This window comes from Dryobates pubescens, chromosome 22 (assembly GCF_014839835.1).
Source record: "Dryobates pubescens isolate bDryPub1 chromosome 22, bDryPub1.pri, whole genome shotgun sequence".
In the NCBI taxonomy this organism is placed as follows: domain Eukaryota; kingdom Metazoa; phylum Chordata; class Aves; order Piciformes; family Picidae; genus Dryobates; species Dryobates pubescens.
The window spans coordinates 20,126,426-20,148,008 of NC_071633.1; the positions used below are offsets into that span (position 1 = coordinate 20,126,426).

General features: G+C 51.8%; 1 protein-coding gene across 1 annotated transcript in view; it reads left to right on the forward strand.

Moving 5' to 3' along the window:
• Positions 1-21,583, forward strand: part of CCDC9B (coiled-coil domain containing 9B) — a 43,479-nt gene that overhangs the window by 13,221 nt on the left and 8,675 nt on the right. Inside the window, exons 7-13 of the mRNA XM_054171669.1 lie at positions 5,887-5,961; positions 9,443-9,627; positions 11,257-11,318; positions 11,788-11,841; positions 12,593-12,698; positions 17,571-17,628; positions 17,980-18,776. Of these exons, the coding sequence (XP_054027644.1) occupies positions 5,887-5,961; positions 9,443-9,627; positions 11,257-11,318; positions 11,788-11,841; positions 12,593-12,698; positions 17,571-17,628; positions 17,980-18,744 (1,305 nt within the window). The 3' untranslated portion in view covers positions 18,745-18,776. The remainder of the gene's footprint in view (positions 1-5,886; positions 5,962-9,442; positions 9,628-11,256; positions 11,319-11,787; positions 11,842-12,592; positions 12,699-17,570; positions 17,629-17,979; positions 18,777-21,583) is intronic.

A 21,583-nucleotide genomic window follows, 5' to 3' on the forward strand; every position in this document is an offset into this window, starting at 1 on the left:
CTTTCCTAACCAATTGAGCTGACATGTTCAGAGAGCTAGTCCCAACAATACCAAAATGTCACTCCTGAGAGTTAATCGCAGCTCAGGCTTCATTACTGCCTGTATGTGTGTCAAAGGGACATTTTTCTCCATGTGAGTTCTTGTGTAGTGTTGATCTTGAACTTTATCTGTGATTCTGCGATGCAGGCACTCACTCAGTGTTGAGAGATCTTTTGCAGCTCTTTCCTGGCAAATTACATTTTTTTGCCCTGGATGATTTAGTATCATCAGCAAACTGTCATCCCTCTCTTTATCTCCTTTCCCAGACCATTTATGAGCATGTTGGGCAGCCCATGTTCCAGTAGCCCTCCTCTGCTAAAATTCTACTGTGGAAAAAGGCCTTTTCTTGCCACTTTTTGGTTTCTATCCTTTACTTAGTTGTTAATCCAAAAGAGAAACTTAATGTCCATCACAAATTGATTACTACAGGGAGGGCCTGATGTAGCTGAAGGATGGGATGTGTGCCATCCGGGGGAACCAAGACAGGCTGGAGAAGTGGGCTCAAGAGAACCTCAGGAAGTTCAATAAGGCCAAGTGCAAGGTCTCGCACCTGGATCAGAGCAATCCTGGGTATCAGTCCAGGATTGAGGGTGAAGAGAGCAGACCTGCAGAAAAGGACTTGGGGGGGCTGGTGAGTGAGAAGCTGGATATGAGCCAACTACATGAGTGTTAGGACCTGAGCTGAAATCCTCAGTTCAAGGCTTAGCTTTCAGCCTCTCCTGTTACCCCAGCATGGCTGGGATTTTTCACCTCATGCCCCAGCTGCTTTCCTGCTCATTCTGGGTTCTTTGTGTCCTCCCTCCCACAGAAACGGTGCCTAGAAGAGAGGGTCACATCCACCACTTCCCTTTGGTGATGTCCTGTAGACTGGCTACTGTCCAACCTGCCTCCTCCTCCCTGCACTTGCCCATTGTATCCAATTAAAACAGTTGATGGGCATCCTCATGATCCCATGTTCTTTTCTCTATTTTTCATTCATGATAAAATTCAGTAAAAAGGAGGAGGAGGGGAAAATATTCCTTCTTGCTGCCCTTGGTGCTTCCAGTTAGGACCACACTGTCAGTCCCAAAGCACATCAGCTGGCATCACACAGCTGTAGCAGAGGCTGCCAAAGAGGAAATGCAAGGACAAAAAAAAAAAGGCTGTTCTCCTGATTTTTCTCTTCTGAAACAGACCCAGTGCCTCTACCCTGTCATCTGGAAACCTGGTTTCTTCCCTTCCCAGTGAAGGACTCTTTTAGTCTCAGCACAGAGGGCTGAGGGAACCAAGTTATCCTGGCTCCTTGCAACTTCATGGCCTCCAGTGCTGCTGCTGGCTTCAGGTGCCACATGTGGGACCTCCCTTCCCACCTTTGCCTGGCAGCCCCTAAATCTGCATCAGGGCTGGAGATAATGCTTAATGTTTAGCACGTTTCCTTTGAAAGCCACCCTGGCAGTGTTTCAGGATCATTAACACCTAAGAGCTGGGAGCAGGCAGACCAGGACCAGTGAGCACAATGGTTAATTAGCAGATTACAAATCATCTTTTAAATGGACTGTTGATAGGGCTTCAGGGCTTTTAAATTGTCCTTCTATTAACAGAGTTTCCCAGGGTGGTGGAGCAGCAGTGACTGTAATCAAGAGACACAAAAGCTGCTTTCAGGGACTTAGACAGATGAGTCTGACTCCTGTGCTTGCATGGGAGAGGAACCAAACCCAGGGCAGAGAAACACTTGCTTTTGGAGAGTCAGAAAGGGGGGCTGAAAAGCCTTAAGCCACTTCAAACAGTGAAATTCATAGGCAGATTTTTCAAAAAAGAATTAGAAAAAAAAAATCTTCTTGCGTACTAGTTTCCAAAATCCTGCCTGGGGGAGAGCTGAGCACTGGAGAACCAGCTCTGAGCTTTTACAAAACTCCTCCTGCAAAAGAAATGTCACTTCTGGTGCCTCCATGTGCCTGGAGAAGTGGGCACCAAAAAGTTAGTTTAATGATTGCAGGCACTTTCAAAATAAGGTGACAGTGAAGTAGCTCAGAGACGTGGAAGCTTGTGAAAGCTTTTGGGCTGGAGAAGCTCAAAACAGTGCTTAACATAGTGCTGCATAATGGCATCAGGAGCCTTAGTTCTGTGTGTGTGTGTGCTGGGAGCGAGACAAACACAGTGTTGGAACGCAGTTGGGATCCCAGAGCTGGATCCTGATTAGGAACAGGCTCTGCCCCACCCCAGACCGTTCTGAGGCTGGGAAATGGAGAAATCCTGGCATAAATCTCAGGATAAACCAACGTCATCTTCTCTGCTTCCTTGAGGGTTTTGTCCCTCCCCACATCTGTCCCCTGCTGTGCAGGAACAGTTGAACTCTGAGCTGATAATGACTTCGTCGTATTTCATCATTCTGGGGGCGGGGAGGAGGAAGGGCAGAGCAGCGTTCTGCTTCCTGATGGCCTGGGTGTGTGTCGCAGCAGGCTGACGGCGCAGGGCAGCGCGCAGCAGGCATCGCTCTGCTCCCCAGCCAGTGCACAAGCACGGCCCGAGTTGTAAGGGACCTCAAAGCTCAGCCGGCTCCAACCCCCTGCCATGGGCAGGGACACCTCCCACCAGCCTAGGCTGCTCAAGGCCTCATCTAGCCTGGCCTGGAACACCTCCAGGGAGGAGGCAGCTGCAGCCCCCCTGGGCAACCTGTGCCAGAAACTCACCACCTTCACCGTCAAGAATTTCTTCCTCACCTCCAGTCTCAATCTCCCCTCCTACAGTTCAAAGCCATCACCCCTCATCCAGTCACTACAAGCCCTTGTCAAAGGGCCCTCTCCAGCTCCCCAGCCCTTCCCCCAGGGCTGCTCTAAGCTCTCCCTGGAGCCATATCTTCTCCTCCCAAGCCTACCCTTGTCTGCACAGCTCAGACCTGCTGTCCTTCTGGGGAAGGACAAGATTGTTTGGGTCCTTTTTTCCACAGTGCCCTTTGAGGAGTAAAAATAGCACCAGAGTAAGGGGAAAGGCAGCCTGGCTCTGAGCGAGGGCTGTGAAAGGATGAGAGTTGTGCAGTGTCTCTGTGACACAACCATTTGTGACGTGCCCAAAGCAGCAGAGCCTCAGGGCTGCAGGTCCCAGCCACATAGGAGCTGCCTCTTCTTCAAGGTCCCTCAGCCAGGCCTGCCCAGCACATTTCCTGGCTCTGGGCTGCTCCTTGGCAGAGCCAGGGCTGAGGACAAGCTGTGCTGGGCTGCAGACAGGCAGGGCAGTGCCACCCCCTGTAGCCTGGCTCAGGCTCTGCATGCTTTCTGCTTCCTCTCTTTCAGGGACACGCTTGGGCATTGTGAAGGGTCCAGGCTGAGCTGTTCCTCACATCAGCTTGCATCTGAAATGTGCAGACTCAGGTGAAGCAATGAACACACCTGTGCAGCTCCCTGGCCCAGCTTCCCAGCAGCTATAGAACCACAGAATCATTTTGGATGGAAAAAGCCTTCAAGGTCATTAAGACCAACCATTCTTTGGCTGTACCAAGGCTAAACCACAGTCCTCAGCACTACATCTCTGCAGCTTTTAAATATCACCAGGGATAGGGATTCAACCACCCCCCTGGGAAGCCTGGTCCACTGTCAGAGGAATTTTCAGTGAAGTTTCTTCTAATGTGCAAACTAAACCTCTCCTGAGGCAGCTTTAGGCCATTTTCTCTCGTCTGACAAGACACCAACAGCCACCTGGCTCCAGCCTCCTTTCAGGGAGTTGTAGAGAGCCATGAGGTCTCCCCTCAGCATCCTTTACTCCAGGCTGAACAAACCCAGGTCCCTCAGCTGCTCTGCACCAGCCCTGTTCTCCAGACCCTTCTTCAGCTTTGTTGCCCTTCTCTGAACTCACTCCAGCACCAAAACCTCCTCCTTGGAGTGAGGGCCCCAAAACTGAACCCAGTTATGAAATGTCTTTGGCATTTCCAAAGCAATCTGTGCTTCTTCCCTCCCGTCTCTATTCACACCCGAGGCTTCCCTTAGGGATTGAGGGGCTCCAGCTCTGGCTGCAGCTGGTTCCTTCATGCTTTCTCTAAACTGGTGAGTTTCCTTTACAGCTGCTCTAAAGGCTAAATATCCATCTGCTCCTCATTCCCCAGCCAGCCTCCTCAAATAAGCAAACTTTCCAGCTTCCTGTGGGTCTAACCTCTACAATGCAAGAGAGGGGGACTGCAGGGACTTGTTAGGTTCCTCATGGCAGGTTCTACAGATAGGGCTGCAGGAGAAGTTGACTTTGAGCCTGGATGGAACATTTTTGGTTACCTACCACAATATCCTTTTGAAATAAACACCCAGGATCGTCTTTCACCATCTCCTAGTCCATTCTGCAGCAGCTGAGATGTATTGAGGGATGGATTTTCTGATCACAGATCCCTTTGCGTTTTGTTCCAATTTTTCCCTGCAAAATCCTACAGGTATATCTTCCTTCTCATCTCCAAGGATGTCTTTACACAAGCCTTCTGCCTGAACTGGAGTTACACCAGCTTCATAGGAAGCAGAGATGGATCTGGGAGTGCTGGTGAACAACAGGGTCACTATGAGCCAGCAATGTGCTCTCATGGCCAAAAAGACCAAAGGTCTCCTGGAGGTCATGAAGAAGAGTGTGTCCAGTGGGTCGTGGAAGGTTCTCCTCCCTTTCTACTCTGCCCAAGGGAGACCACAGTTGGAGTCCTGGGTCTAGTTCTGGGCTCCCCAGTCAAAGAGAGACAGGAAACTGCTGGAGGGAGTCCAGTAGAGGCTCTGAAGATGCTGGGATTGGCGCATCTCTGTGAGGAACAAAGGCTGAGAGCCTTGGGGCTGAGAGCCTGGAGAAGAGCAGCCCTAGAGGGGAGCTGAGCAATGCTCAGCAAGAGCTAAGGGGCTGTGGAGGGGCAAGATGCTGAGGCCAGGCTTTTGTCAGTGGTGCCCAGGGACAGGACGAGGAGCAGCACTGGGCACAAACTGGACCCCAGGAGGTTCCATCTGAACAAGAGGAGAAACTTGTTTGGTGTAAGGGTGCTGGAGGCCTGGAGGCTGTGGAGTCTCCTTCTCTGGAGAGCTTCCAATCCCCCCGGCCATTGTGCTGCTGGGCAAGATGCTGTGGGTGCCCTGAATGGTTTCTAGAGGTCCTTTCCACCTCCCACCATGCTGGGATTGGAGGATTCTGTATTGAGACCAGTATCCTGAGTTTCCCCCATCCAGCCCTGGAATGCTGGGGGTGGTAACGACTGGAACAAATCCCCTGTTCTCAGCCAGGGTTGGACCTCAGCACCCATGCTTTCTGGAAGAGCTGACAGGGCAGTTTGGCTGCCACTGTGCCTTTTGTGTTCGGGTTTTGCTTGGCTGTGCAAAATGGCATCATGATCATCTCATGCTCCCCCCACACCCCTGCCCTGGAGCAGTTCAGCAGGGAGGGGAATTTGGGGATCCCTCATCCCTGTACCCTGGGGTCTATGCACTCATGGTAGCAGCATGGCTAATTCCACTGGAAGCAGGGATGGACCCCAGCAGAAGAGCAATGTTTTGGGAGGAGGAGGGACATAGAATCATAGAATCGTTTGGGTTGAAAAAGACTTCTAAGCTCATCAAGTCCAGCCATCAACCAACACCACCATGGCCACGAAAAGTGCCATGGCCACACCTCCAGGGATGGTGACTCCCATGTGTGGGAACACATCCCTTTTTCATGCTTTTCTCATGCATCCCTTGCGTTCCGACTTCTTTTATCTCAGTGTCAGTTTGATTCAGGGCCCCAGAAAACAATCTTCTCTCTTTTGCTGACCTTTCATGGGCAGTTTGACATTTCCTGGTGGGTACAGGGTCAGCAAGTGATTCCCTTGCCAGGAGATCTTGCTTAGTCCTTGAAATAATTCCCCTGTCTGTGGTCCTGCAGGCAGAGGAGAGGAGAACAGCAGAGAAGAGGAGATCAGACAGTGACAGAGGCCTTGAAAATGAGCACGGCCGAAGGGTGAGTGGAGTCCAGTGCCCCTTGGAGGGGAGCCTTGTCTTGGAAGAGGAAACCAGTAGGATCTGCCACTCCACCAGTGAGAGTGCCCTCAGTCCTAGAGGAAGCAGCAATGTGCTCTGATGTGGTCCCCACCATTCATCCCTCTCATCATAGAATCATGGAATTGTTTGGGTTGGAAAAGACTTAAGATCATCGAGTCCAGCCCTCAACCCAGCACCACCACGGCCATCAAACCAGGGCCCCAGGTGCCATGGCCACACATTTCTTGAATACCTCTAGGGATGGTGACTCCACTGCCTCTCTGGGCTACCTGTTCCAATCCCTGACCACTTCTGCAGGAAAGAGATTGTTCCAGACTCCAACCTGAACCTCCCCTGGCAGAATTTCAGGCCATTTCCGCTCATCTGGAGCTTTGCTGAGCAGAACAGACCCGAAGCAAAGCAGGGCTGGAAAGAGGTAATGGGGGAGCTTGCCTTTCACACCTCGTGGTGGCTGCTCCTGCCACCCTGTCTCGGTCTGGAGAGGGAAAGAGACTCAAGTTCTTTTGAATATTCCCGTGTTGTGAAATTAGAGGCACAAACGAGGCCAAAATATCAACAGCTAGACTATTTATTACATAAATAAAGTGGAAATGAGAAGGGGAGAGGGAGAAAATAGAGAGGGAGAGAGAGAAGAGGAAAGGAATTATATTACCGCACCCCTCACCCCCCACAAGACAGTTTGAGTCCGTGGAGGAAAGGTGCTGCAGGAGATGCTGGGTTTGTAGAGAAAGGGTGCTGAGGCTTTGGCTGGAGAAGAGATGCGGTCCTGTGGGCAGCCTCTTCAGCTCCATGAGTGGCAGCAGGCGTGATTTAGGACACGGAGAGAGGGTTCAGTCTGCTTCTCCCAGGCTCCACGGCCTCTTTTCTCCGGAGCAGCACTGTCCCGGGCTTTTCCTTCCTTCTCAGCGGCATGGTCCTTCTTCTGCGCTTTTCTTCTTCCAAGCCAGTAGTTGCTCAAGTTTTTTTATACAGTTTTTAGTCCTTAGGTATGTGTCCAAGCATTGTCCCTCAGGAATTCAGGGGCCAGGAAATCATCCTTAGGTAAATATCCAGGTATCGTTCCCCAGGAAATCTTTCTGTGCATTCCTGTGTGTTTGGGCAGGGGTCTGGATGGAGGTGGGGGGGTGTCCTCTGCCTCCTCCTTCTCCATCTACATGCCCCCATAGTCATTACACATCAGGAAACAGGTGGTGAATCCATTGTCTCACCATCCTCCCTTCCTGGGGTATCTGATGGCTGGAAATGATCTTGTCTTACGCATATTCCCGAAGGTGGCCTCGGTCCATTGTTGTGAGGCCAGCTGTGGTCCAGTGGTTGATGTTATCTTTTGCACCTTCCAAGAGTCGTTCCAGTGGCTCTGCCCAACACATATCAGCTGTTGTCTGGGCAAGCAGCAAGTGATTTTATCTTTGTTGAGTCACACAAGGAGAGACAAGCTTTAGTCTCTCACACACCCGCCCAGCAGGAGGGGTATTTTACAGGGTAGGGTCCTCACCCGTGTGGCAGTACTGCCTTTGTTGGTTTCTTGCCCCAAAACACTTGCTCATGGGTTGAGAAGCTCAGGATTAGTGTTAGCTGCAGCTCCTCCCTGCAGCAGTAGCCAGGAGGTTGGAGGTAAATGAGAGCACAGCTTTTCCCACTGACTCTTTAATGCAAACCCTGGAGGGCATGCTGGCTCCCCCCCAGCCTGCAGATGCTCTTAATTAACAGAGCTTAAATTTAATAGCCCCACCTCAGTGGGATTCATTAGGAGGACACAGATGGGCTCTGAAACATTAATTTCAGCTGAATATGAACCCCTCAAGAGCAGAAAAGGGGAGAACAGCAGCCTGTGGTCTAGCTCACCACAGCCAGGCTGCAGCTGAGGTGAGTTCTTGGTCAGGGAGCAGCTGTCCCTGCTTTTGGAGTTCCATAGCTCCCTCTGCATTTCCCCAGAGCAAGTGCAGGCATTAGTCTTGGTCTTGCCCAAAGTTTTGCCTTCCCCTTGGCTAAGGGGCAAGGTGAGGGCACAGGGTACTTCCTTTGTCCTCCCGTTCTGGAGCGGGAACCTGCTCTCACGAGCTGTGTGCTGCTCAGCTCTTGCATGCTGCTCTTTTCTGGGCACGTTAGGATCCATCACGGCAGGACCTGCTGTCCCTTACTGTACTGTGAGGCTGGAAGCTGGGGGGAGCATCTCCAGGTCCGTGCCCCAGCCCTTTCTTTGTCTTTGTGTTCCTTGCCTTTCTGTGCACCTCACCTCTCCCTTCTTGCAGATGCAGTCTCGGGTCCCTCAGCTCCTGCCAGCTAAGGAATGACGGAGCAATCACTGCCACCCCAACTCCAGCCCACGCTGCTGGGTCTCCTTGGTAACAGGGCTTTTAGTTGCTCCTTCCCTGCTACTCTGCTTTGATCATCAGCACAACCCAGGGAGTTAATTCTAGTTTGGGGAAGGGGTGAGGGTGGCTGGTGTGGAAGGGCACATGTGTGAAGTGATGAATTATCCACTGGCAATTAGCACCCTGGGACCCAGCTCTGCACTAGGCTATTCTCTATGTTGTATTGCTTGACAGCACACCATGGCCACTTGGCTGCTGGTTCCACCACATCCATTAACCTGACAGCTGGGTTACCTGCCCCCTCCCTTCACATGCTCCAGCAGCTTGGAACTGTCTTTTCATTAAGCTTTGAATTCTGGAACAGTGGCAGCCCTTAACTAGTCCTTCATGAATGAGAAACGAAGAGGCTAGAAGGGCAGTGAAGAGCCTTCACAGTGGGCTCCTGTGGATGCCTGATGGCCACAGAAGGCTCTTTTCCTCCTCAGCCCTGTCGGTGTGAAGGGCTTTTAAGTTCTCCTTCCTCCAGGGCAGACTGGTAAGGTCCTGTGGTGATAGGACAAGGTGCAATGGTTTGCAACTAGAGCAGCATAGATTTAGGTTGGACCTAAGGAAGATCTTTACTATGAGAGTGGTGAGACACTGGAACAGGTTGCCCAGAGAAGTTGTGGGGACCTCATCCCTGCTAGTGTTGAAGACCAGGCTGGATGAGGCCTTGAGCAACCTGGTGTAGTGCAAGGTGTCCCTGCCCATGGCAGTGGGGTTGGGACTGGATGATCTTAAAGCTCTAGGTCCAGTCCCTCTGCCATGGGAAGGGACAGCTTCTGCTAGACCAGGTTGCTCAAGGCTACAGTTGGAAATGCTTTAAAAGTCTGCAAAACTGTGATGTCAACCAGCCCTGGGACCAGTATGGATTCATAGAATCATTTTGGTTGAAAAAGACCTCTAAGATATTTAGGCTGTGGGTAAAGCTGAGCCCTTCCATGTCCACATTACTTCAGAGAGAGAAGAAGACCTTGCTTCAGGCTCTCCAGTGTCACTGAACATTTCTGGTGGTGACAGAGCAAGGACACCACACAAAGCTGTTTCAGACACTTTATTAACAAGAAGCTCTTTTGCCTCCTGTAGGATGGTGGGAAGCCAGCCCAGAGGAGCCCTGGAGAGCTGAGCTGGGCCCTGGCAGGGCGGGAGCGCTCGGAGTATGTGCGCTGGAAGAGGGAGCGGGACCAGATCGACCTGGAGCGGCTGGCGCGGCACAGGAACGCCAGGGGCGAGTGGAGGCGTGCCTGGGATGTGGAGAAGTCGGAGCACATGTAGGTCCTGCTCAGTCCTGGGGTGCTTTGTCTGCAGCAGGCCATGTAAAGCCAGTGATGACATCTTGGGTAGCTCTCTCTTGCTGATCAAATCCCCTGCTGTCACGTGCCTCTCCCACATTGCTGTCTCTTTCTCCTCCTAACCGTGTCTGGTGGGCCCAGGTATGTGAGTGATCCTTCTGTTTTCTTTCTGATATGAGGGCTCCTATCCTGATAGGAGATACTGTGAGTTGACAAAGCTTGCCTGCCTTTGGTTCCATCAGGACTTGGACTGTGGGAGAGAAGGGAGCATGAATCAATGCTCCATCTGCCTCTGGAGGATCCTCTCCATCTCCCCAAGGATAAATCCAATAGCAGGAGGGTACAGGTGCTCTTCTAGAAACAAGAATGGACAAGCTCACATTGCACGTTTTCTCAGCTGCCCTGCTTGTTTCTCCTTTTCAACCAGCGTAGAGGCCACCAGGCCTAAATCCTCTGTACGTCATAAACCAAGCCCTTTCAGGTGCTGCAGCATGAAGGGGTCACTTAAACATCTGCTCTGGAGGAAATGTTGGAGACAGCAACACAGGAAAGCTCTTACTGGGGTCTGACATCTCCCTGCTTTAAGCACGGTCCCTCAAGCTGTGCTTGTACAGCTGGGTCACACCAGGTAGAAAGCTCTGGAGGATGACTTGGCACATGCGGCAGGATGAGGTTTGATTGGGTGTGGAGTTGGGGAATGTTTTCTGAGAAAGGTGTTTGTACAGGGCAGATAGGTGGGACAACCTTTTGGCTGAGGAATGGCACCAAATACATAGATTGCAGTCCCTGAGACCTCAATAATCAGAGGCAAATTGACTTAAGTGGGTGCTGAGTGTTGCTCTAAGACAGTTCTGAGCCCCACTCTTCTGAATATCAATTTTTAAGGGAAAAGTCATAATACAAACCAAACAGGATTAGAAACAAATCAAACTATCTCAACCAAAGTCTGACACATTCTGAAGCTACATCAAACTGGAAGTTTGGGGAGCTGCATTTGAGCCTGGGACAGCTACATGTCACCAACACCCTAACACATTACGTGCTACATGAACTTCAGCAGGAGTTAATGACTTCTCCCTAGCATCAGGTGATAGAATGAGAGGGAATGGCCTGAAATTGTGCCAGGGGAGGGTTAGGTTGAACATTAGGAACAGTTTCTTTCCTGCAAGAGCAGCCAGGGTTTCAAATAGGCTGCCCAGGGAGGTGGTGGAGTCACCAACCTGAAAGTGTTCAAGAAACCTGTGGCCATGGCACTCGGGGCCATGGTTTAATGGCTGTGGTGGTGCTGGGTTGAGGGTTGGGTTTGATTTTAGAGGCCTTTTCCAACCCAAACAATTCTATGATTCTATTCTAGAATTAAATCCATCCATATGGGTGGTGATGTAAATGTTTTAGAGGGTCTTCTTTCGGGGTAGAACTGCCTCACAGCCTCACCTCTCCTGGGCAGTGCAGTTGCAGATCCTGCTGCCAAGCCTGCATGTATTTGTCAGTGGGCAGGTGCAGAAAGGGTCAAAGGCTGGAGCCTGCTCATCTCAAGGTCTCCTGCCCATGCTTTTGCCCGTTGGAGGAGAACCATCAGGTCTTACAATGCCTGTTTTTAACCTGCAGGTTTGAAGAAGACTTTGTTAAGGATGGAGAGCCAGCCTTGGATAATCCCAGCCATAAGAAAGGTTGGCAAGGGACACCTAGATTCTGCCCTGATGCTGGTGAATGCCAAATGTCAGCTGCGAAACTGCTTGCTGGGCGAATGCCTCCGAGTGCAGCGCAGGGGTGCCAGCCCTCGCTGCCCTGCAGGGTGCTCAGGGCTCTGAGTGTCTGGGTGCTAGAGCTTTTGACCTTCCCATCCAGAGCAGTGGCTTTCATAACCTCCTAAGACAGCTCCTAAGGAGCTGGACACTGCCTCCTGTCCCAGACACTGGTTTGAGAGGCAGTCCTATTCCAGAGCTTATCATCTCTGATCCCTGTGGCACATACTGGCTTCTTTACTAGCAGAAGTCCATCATGACTCCTGTTCCTCAGGAGATGGACTGGCAGAACAAAACTTTCCCTTGTGACACCCTGTTTGAATGTCTGCCTTTTTGCTGCCTGTCCCTTGCAGAACCTCATTCACTCCATGCTTGCTTTGCTTTGTCCTTCCAGGTGGAAGGAACCCAAGGAAATTCCAGCACAGGTCCTTTCCTCCCGATGGGAGAGGTGAGTAAAGCCCAAGACTCAGTTGCTCACCCCTCTAAATGTCAGCACCTCTGATAGGTCCTCATTGAGAGAGTCACCCCAGATTTGGAGAGCCTTTTGTTATCACACCGCATGGTTGCCCTCATAGCTGTGTGGTGCAAGTCTGTGCTGTGTGGCAAGGGAGGAGAAGAAAGGTCTTACGGAATCATTTCTGGAAGAAAAGTAGGTTCTTGGTGTGGTGAAGAGTTCAGTGAGATTGATTGTTTCAAGGCATTTTCAAGTTGTGGATGGAAATGTTCAAGGCCAGGCTGGATGAAGCCTTGAGCAACCTGGGCTGGTGGGAGGTGTCCCTGCCCATGGCAGGGGTGCTGAAACGAGAGGATCTTTAAGGTCCCTTCCAACCCAAACCATTCTGTGATTCTATTTCAGTTGGAAAATCCCTTTAAGATCATCAAGTCCTACCATGATCTAACTCTACCAAGTCTGGGGCTAAACCATGATCACATGTCTTCTGAGAACAGCACAAGGGAGACTGTGTCCCAGTAATAAGAGTTAAAGCTCTAATTGGAATTTGGAATAAAAGCTGCAGAAGAAGTCCCCTTAAATTCTCAGTGTGTTCATTGCTTTAGAAATGGCACATGCAGTGTGCACACAGTTCTGGGGGCTTCCCCCTCCAGAGCTCCTCTCCAGTGACACAAGGGTGCTGGTCCTTTTGGTGGTCCATCAACTGGTTTTTCCTGTTCTTGCATGATATTTCCAATCTGTCTTCTAGGTGGAGGACAGCATGGAGTGAATGTGAGCGACCCTGGTCAGAAGGTGGTGTCTGCTGTGAGCAGCCGAGCCAAGGGGAAGGACAGACTGACAGGCAGAGCCAGGAGGTAAGGAGGTTGCCAGCACTGCCATGGGCACTGTGCTTGTGATACAGAGGTGTTTTGGCTGGAAAGGACCTTTTAAGATCATGGAGGCTAACCCTTAACCCAGCACTGCCAGGGCCCCACTAAACCATGTCTCTCAGTGCCACATCTCCACGGCTTGGAAACCCCTCCAGGGATGGGAACTCCACCACTGCCCCAGGCTGCGTGGGCCAGGCCTTGACAACCCTTTCCATGAAGAAGTTGTTCCTCCTGGCAACCTTAACTTGCCCTTGGGCAGCCTGGGGCTATTTCCTCTTCTGCTGTTGTTTATTCCTTGGCAGAGGAGACAACCCCCGCTGGCTCCAACCTCTTTTCAGCGAGTTGCGGAGAGCCAGGAGGTCTCCCCTCAGCCTCCTTTTCGCCAGGCTGAACGACCCCAAGTCCCTCAGCTGCTCTTCACCAGACCCTCCATCAACTTCTCTGGATCTGCTCCAGCCCCTCAATGTTCTTCTTGGAGTGAGGGGCCCAAAACTGACCCCAGTATTTGAGGTGTGGCCTCACCAGTGCCCAGTCCAAGAGGACAATCACCTCTCCAGTCCTGCTGGCCACACTATTTCTGATACAGGTCAGGATGTCCAGGTCTCATTTCTTGCCTAGCTGTGGAGAGAGGCAGACAAAGATACTGCTCCACAAGGGCAGCTGTTTGAATGAGTTCACATTGGCTGGGGCCACGTCTGGCAGGATCAGGCTTTGTGGGATCTGTGGTATTTGTGTGGTCTGTTATCACTGTACTGACACCCTGCATCTCTGCAGAACATCCCTGAGGAGGTCAGGGTTTCCCTGACCAGATCTGGATTGTACTGGCACATGCCCCAGACAGCTTTTGAACACATCTGACTTCCAGGCATGGCTGATGTGGAGGGGCAGCCTCCAAAGATGATTCCCAACTGAATCAGCGGTAATTAGGACTGACACTGTGGTACAGTCTCCTGCTTCAGCATCTCCTCCTAAAGCCTCCTGACTTGGTGGGGAGGGAAGGGGCCTGCTCCTGCCAGCTGTGTGCAGCATACAGCAGGGCAGTGATTTGTACAGGAGTCATTTCAGATCACCAGCAAAATGAAGCCATTCTGCAGGTTCTCCCACGTCCTCCCAGGCCCCTCCCCTGCTGCTCCCCATAATTAAATCTCAATGCAGTCTCCAGTTTCCTGGAGCCATGCTGATGGTTTAATAACAGTGATCATCTTCACAGCACTGCCATGCCCTTTAGCAGGCAACTAAAGGATGAAGAGTTGATTACATACCTCAGGCCTCTTCATTTATCCAGACACTAAATCTTTTCTGCAGCACTTAATGTTGGTGTTCTTTAACCATCCAGGTCAGTTATGACCATGCAGTTCACCAGATGCACATCCAGATCCTGCTTCACAGGGGTACTTGCAGTGTTTCCCAGAGAGAGAGTTCACAGAAGCACAGACTCATAGAATTGTTGGTGTTGGAAGAGACCTTTGAGCTCATCAAGCCCAGCTGCTCCCCTGGAGCTCACAATGCCACCGCTGCTGCTGAGCCCCTGCCATTAAACCACATCACTCAGCACAACATCCACAGAGCTTTTAAACAGCCCCAGGAATGGAGACTCCACCACCTCCCTGGGCAGCCTGTGCCAGTGCCTGAGAGCCCTTTCTGGGAAGAAATTGTTCACATGTCCAACCTAAACCTCCCCTGGTGCAGCTTGAGGCTGTTCCTTCCTGGCTCTAACCTCCTTTCAGGGGGTGGTAGAGAGCCAGAAGTCTCCATTCATTCTTCTCTTTTGAAGATTAAACAGCCCCATTTCCCTCAGGAACTGTTCAGGACATGGTTTAGTGGGCATGGTTTGGTGGTGTTGGGTTGACAGTTGAACTTGATTTTAGAGGTCTTTTCCAATGTTAATGGTGGTGTAAGAAACTCTTAAGTTGGAGGTCAGCTGCTGCTGGCTGTTCCTTGGCTGACCTGAGGAGCTAGGCAGGGTGTGTGTAAGCAGCGCCATAGAATCAGAGAATGGTAGGGGTTGGAAGGCACCTCTGGAGATCACCAAATCTGACCCCCCCCGTCAAAGCAGGGTCACCTTGGGCAGGTCACACAGGAATGCATACAGATGGGTCCTGAAAGTCTCTAGATAAGAAAACTCCACAACTTCTGTGGGCAGCCTGCTCCAGGGCTCCAGCACCCTCACAACAAAGATTCTCCTCGTGTTGAGGATTCTGCTCTCAGGACAGCAGTAGGTCTCACAGTCAGAGCCTGGCGCTCCATTAGGCCGGGAGATCTTGGAACGTTGCTTTTGTTTCCAGTGGCTGTGCTTGAGGAAATGCACCTGAGCAGTCAGAACCCACAGCTTCTTGTGCTGGGGACTGGGAATCCACTTAAAGATGGGTTGTCTGCTGTCTTCCTAAGCCCTGCTGGTTAATGAACCTTGTTAAAATGAGATTTAATTCTCAGAACTGGCTGAAGGATGGGATCGTGAGATTGCACACATCCAAGTGCCGGGTTCTGCACACTGGCCACAGCACCCCATGCAGTGCCACAGGCTGGGGTCAAAGTGGCTGGAGAGCTGCCAGGCAGAGAGGGAGCTGGGGATGCTGGTTGATGGTAGGCTGAACATGAGCCTGCAGTGTGCCCAGGCAGCCAAGAGGGCCAATAGTATCCTGGCCTGCATCAGGAACAGTGTGGCCAGCAGGAGCAGGGAGGTCATTCTGCCCCTGTACACTGCACTGGTTAGGCCACACCTTGAGTCCTGTGTCCAGTTCTGGGCTCCTCAGTTTGGGAAGGAGGTTGACTTGTTGGAAGGTGTCCAGAGAAGGGCAACAAAGTTGGTGAGGGGCTTGGAACACAGCCCTGTGAGGAGAGGCTGAGGGAGCTGGGGTTGCTTAGCCTGGAGAGGAGACTCAGGGGTGACCTTATTGCTCTCTACAACTCCCTGAAGGGAGATTGTAGACAGGCAGAGGTTGGTCTCTTCTCCCAGGCAGCCAGTACCAGAACAAGAGGACAGAGTCTCAGGCTGTGCCAGGGGAGGTTTAGGCTGGATGTTAGGAAGAAGTTCTACACAGAGAGAGTGATTGCCCATTGGAATGGGCTGCCTGGGGAGGTGGTGGAGTCACCATCATTGGAGGTGTTCAGGAGGAGACTTGATGGGGTGCTTGGTGCCGTGGGTTAGTTGTTTGGGTGGTGTTGGATTGGTTGATGGGTTGGACGCGATGATCTTGAAGGTCTCTTCCAACCTGGTCTATTCTATTCTATTCTATTCTATTCTATTCTATTCTATTCTATTCTATTCTATTCTATTCTATTCTATTCTATTCTATTCTATTCATCAGCACACAATCCAGTTAGCTTTGTCTGTGAGTTATATTCCACCCCTTCCCATTCTTCAGCTCCATCCCTAATAATATATCCTTGGGAAAGAAGCTGATGAGCTGTGGTCCTGCTGGCTCTGTCCTGCCCACTGAATGCAGCATGGTTGGGCCACAACAGATCCCAGAGGATGTTCAGGATAGGCACACCAAGAGATTTGCTTGGTGCTGCTAAGTTCTGTAAACGCCTCAGAACAGGTCGGGTGAGCATGCTGGCCAGTTCAGCATTGGTGTCTAGCTGGTTTGGGCAGGGGGGGGTCTGCTCTGGGCTTGCTCTGCAGGTCACCTTTAGCTGTACCTGTCTAGCCTGTGCCTAGAAAATTTTCCACACTGATTTTCAGAACCTTTGCAGGGCACCACTGAAAATGCATCCCTGCTTAGCGGGGCTTCTTCCACAAAAAGGCACCCTTTTTTGGTCTGAGCTGGTGGTAATGACTTACCCCATGTTGAGGACAGGACCTCACTGCTCCTGGGTTGGGTGTGGGGTCTGTGTCTGCTCCAAGCTGCTTCAACCTCTCAATAAGGACACTGTCTCCAGCTCTCTGCTCAGAGAGCATGAAGGTGCAGCAAATGTAACTCACTCCTGCCCTAGGGAGTGGGCTAGGTGTGAAGCAGCTCAGTGTGATTGTGTGGTGGAGCCTGTGATGTCAGCTCCCACATCAGTTTCACAAGGGCACGTGGGGTCACTGTCACCTTTGTCTCTGGGAATGCCTGCTTCTGCAGCCACCTCAGTGTGCATTTCCATTCGTTTTGTGTCTTAGCCCAAATCTGCCAGAGGGAGAGGCCAGCAAGCCCAACAGGGTCTGTCCAGAGAAGAATTAAATCTCACATGCACAGTATCCCAGCATGGTGGATTTGGAAGGGACCTCTGGAGATCATCCAGTATACCCACCCTGCTCAAGCAGGGCACCAACAGCACCTTGCCCAGGACCACAATGTTCAGCGTGGTCTGGAATCTCTGTAGAGAAGGAGACTCCACAGCCTCTCTGGGGAGCCTGCTCCAGGCCTCCAGCACCCTTACACCAAAGAAATTTCTCCTCATCTTCATCTGGAATCCCAGTTCCAGTTTGTGCCCATGGCCCATTGCCCCTCCCTGTCTGCCTCTGCGTCTGGCATTGTGGAGATCTGGGACACTTGGGCACTGTCAGACAAGCCGGACAGGGCCATGGCAGACATCAGCAGGAGCCATCTGTAGATCTTGTTAGTCCAAGGCCAGCTGCCTGTTCTGGCCATTGGGTCCTAGGTTTTCATTCCATTGGGAATTATAACAACCAGCTCACGAAGATGTAGTGGTCTCAGATGAGTGTCTCTGGATGGGCTCAGTCCTTTGCAGGTGCCAGAAGCATCTGGATCAGGAGCTGGCCACCTTTATCTCTTGCTGCCTGCTCAAAGGGCTCAGAGAGGGAGTTCATGGACCTAGTAGAAACTCCCATGCAGGTGTGAGGCAGGCAGAGTGGCTTTGCCACAGGAGAACTTGAAGGCCTAAATCCTGATTTATTTTTTTCCTTGGCAGGTGGGATGCAAAAGAAGGTGAGGACATGTCTCTTCTGAAGGATGACCTTGACAGCCAGGTGGGTGCATGAGTTCAAGGCTAGCTGCTGAGTTCTCTCAAAACATCTACTGTCAGGAAAGTTGGAGGCTCTTGGCCAGGGCAGAGCTGGGAGACTTCCATATTGGGATGAATGTGCCCCTCGTTGGCACTCTGCAGATGGCTTGGTCTGAGAGCAGCTTCATGTCCTGTGCTGACCCTCTATCAGCACAATAATCCCACTTACTCTGCTCCCTGGACACATCTCCCCCTACATTGTTCTACGTCCTTTAATGGTCTCCACAAAAGTTTCCTCAAGTTTGGAGACCCATCACAGACAAGGGAGACTATTCTGCTGATTTAATTAGCTGAAATAATTATCTCCTTTCCTCAGAGAAGCCTTGGTATGGACAAGGAGAAGAGCAGAGGTGAGGAGGGGATGGAAGAGAGCTCCACAGCTGACCTGGAGGAGAAGGTGAAACAGACAAGCCTCCAAGATCATGGGGCCCCCTTATCACAAAGGCTACGAAGTGGAAAGATCCAATCTGGCCACAATGGCCAGAAGGAGGAGCAGAGAGAAGTGAAGGACAGGGAGGTGCCCATGGCGAACACAGGCGACTCAGAGCCAGGGCCCAAGCCAAGTCAGGAAGGCGCTGGGGAAGATGCTGATGGGAAGCCTGGCACTGCTGATGTCTCCCAGGAGAAGGAAAGCACTAACAGCTCTGCTCCACAGAGCAGCCTTCCAAGCACTGAGCAAGCCACCAGGTATGGCAGTGAGGAGACTCTGACACTGCCTGTGGGAGCTGGCTCAGAGAAAACCTCAGCTTCAGGACAGGAGTCCACTGAGAACTCTCCAGGCAGCCATGGAGGAAAGCTGGACACAGCAGCAGGAGACAGACTGGATGCAGGTCAAGGACAGCTGGTGGGAAAAAGAGGGGAGGAAGTGACCCAAACCACTGCCCTTCAGGGACAGACATTTGCACTGAAAGACAGTCAAGATGCTGAGAGCACTGAACACAGAGGAGATCCTCTGCCCCCAAGGAACACCAGCTCTGACAAGACTGTTGTATCTGATCAGGACACAGCAAAATCACAGTCCAGGGAAGGGGACCAGCCTGAGGACTGCAAGGACAAGGACAGTGAGGACACCCACAACTAGCAAAGATTGTACCAGCCTGCCTGAGACAAAAGGTGAGTCCCTGACCCCTCTCCCCACACTGTGGTTGTTATCCTATTAGAATAGAATAGAATAAACCAGGTTGGAAGAGACCTTCAAGATCATCGTGTCCAACCTATTATCCAACACCACCTAAACAACTAAACCATGCAACCAAGCACCCTGTCAAGTCTCCTCCTGAACACCTCCAATGATGGTGACTCCACCACCTCCCCAGGCAGCACATTCCAATGGGCAATCACTCTCTCTGTGTAGAACTTCTTCCTAACCTCCAACCTAAACCTCCCCTGGTGCAGCTTGAGACTTTGTCCTCTTGTTCTGGTGCTGGTTGCCTGGGAGAAGAGACCAACCTCCACCTGTCCACAACCTCCCTTCGTGGAGTTGTAGAGAGCAAGAAGGTCTCCCCTGAGCCTCCTCTTCACCAGGCTAAGCAACCCCAGCTCCCTCAGCCTCTCCTCATAGGGCTGTGCTCCAGACCCCTGACAGCTTTGTTGCCCTTCTCTGGACACCTTCCAGCAAGTCAACCTCCTTCCCAAACCCAGGGGCCCAGAACTGGACACAGGACTCAAGGTGCGGCCTAAGCAGTGCAGTGTACAGGGGCAGAATGACCTCCCTGCTCCTGCTGGCCGCACTGTTCCTGATGCAGGCCAGGATGCCGTTGGCCCTCTTGGCTGCCTGGGCACACTGCAGGCTCATGTTCAGCCTACCATCGACCAGCATCCCCAGGTCCCTCTCTGCCTGGCCGCTCTCCAGCCACTCTGACCCCAGCCTGTGGCACTGCATGGGGTTGCTGTGGCCAATGTGCAGAACCCGGCACTTGGATGTGTGCAGTCTCAGGCCTTTGGACTCTGCCCATCTGTCCAGCCTGTCGAGGTCCCTCTGCAGAGCCTCTCTCTACCCTCCAGCAGATCAACTCCTGCCCCCAGCTTGGTGTCATCAGCAAATTTACTGATGATGGACTCAATGCCCTCATCCAGATCATCAGTAAAGGTATTGAACAGGATAGGGCCCAGCACTGATCCTTGGGGCACACCACTGGTGCCTGGCTGCCAGCTGGATGTGGCGCCATTCACCACCACTCTCTGGGCTCGGCCCTCCAGCCAGTTCCTAACCCAATGCAGTGTGCTCCCGTCTCAGCCATAGTACAGCCCCAGAGCCCCATTTTCTGTGGTCATAATTGGACAAATGTTCATTAACAGCAATACAGGGCCCTCCTGGAAAGGAGTTTGAAGGAGTTTATGTGGCAAGCAGGAGTAGGAAAGTGTTTGTGTCCCTGTACTCGGCACTGGTGGGGGCCACACCTTGAATCCTGGATTCAGTTTTGGGCCCTTCACTCCAACAAGGGTATTGAGGGGCTGGAGCGTGTCCAGAGAAGGGCAACAAAGCCAGGGAAGGGTCTGGAGAACAGGGCTGGTGAGGACCAGCTGAGGGACCTGTGGCTGTTCAGCCTGGAGAAAAGAGGCTGAGGATAGACCTTGTTAAGACCCTCCAATAGAGAGAAGAAAGCTGGGGACAGACTTTTGAGCAAGGCCTGTTGTGACAGGACAAGAAGTGATGGTTTAAATGAAGAGAGGAAGATTTAGACTAGAAAGAAGACATACTTGACACTGAGGACTGTGAGACCCTGTCCCAGATTGCCCAGAGAGGTGAGAGATGACCCATGCCCTGGAACCATTGTCTGGGGCTCTGAGTAACCTGCTCTAGTTGCAGATGTCCCTGCTGACTGCAGGGAGGTTGGACTAGGTGAGCTTTAAAGGTCCCTTCCCACTCAAACCAGTCTGGGACTCTATGAACATTCTTTGGGACAGCAAAACAAAAAAAGAAAAAAACCTGGATTTCTCCAGCACAAGCTCAGCACACCCAGAGCAGTCCCCTCTCTGCCTGGCTGTCCAGCTGGGCTCCTGGGAGCAACCAAAGAACCACCACCACCAAACAGCAAAAGCTCATTTGGCTCAAGGGGCTTAAGTTGTCCCTATATTTGGAGCAAAAAGGTCTCATGTCTGTTTCTGCCAGTGTTTGAAGTTCCCAGATCCCCATGGCAAGCTGCACACAACCACAGATGGCAGCCACAAATAGCCACCAGCTGGTGGCAGTCCCTTCATTCTCCCCTGGTATCTGTTTCCTGCTGCTCCACAGACGTCAAGTTCAGACCACAATGTGTATACAGACCTGCAAAGCTCTGCCTTATATCCATGGAATTCTCCCTCAAGCAGCTCTTTAGAACCAGGTCCCTCAGGATTGCTCCAGTCTGAGGTCAGTTGGGATCCTTGGCAGGGTTTTCCTGTTTGGTTTTTTTTTGTTGTTTATTGATCCTGATGCCTGCACCTGGCTCCAGATGATACTTTAGGGCAAGAATTGCACAAAGGGCAATCCACAGGAAACCTGTGTTCAGCAAAGCCATGGTGTGTGGCACACAAGGGACTTCATAGGTATGGGCATCCTTGGGGGAAATGTCACTTAACCTGGTCAGGCTGGAGAGCTGGGGGAGAGGAACGTCATGAAATTCAACAAGGATCCTGCATCTGGGGAGGAATAATCCCCTGCAACCAGTACAGGTGAGGGGTGACCTGCTGGGAAGCAGCTCCAAGCAGAAGAACCTGGGAGTGGTGGTAGACAGCAAGGTCACCATGAGCCAGCAATGTGTCCTCATGGCCAAGAAGGCAAATGGTCTCCTGGAGGCCATGAAGAAGTGTGTGGCCAGCAGGTTGAAGGAGGTTCTCTTTCCCCTCCACTCTGTACCGGTGAGGCCATATCTGGAGTACTGGGTCCACCTCTGGGCTCCCCCAGTTCAAGAGAGACAGGTAATTGCTGGAGAGCATCC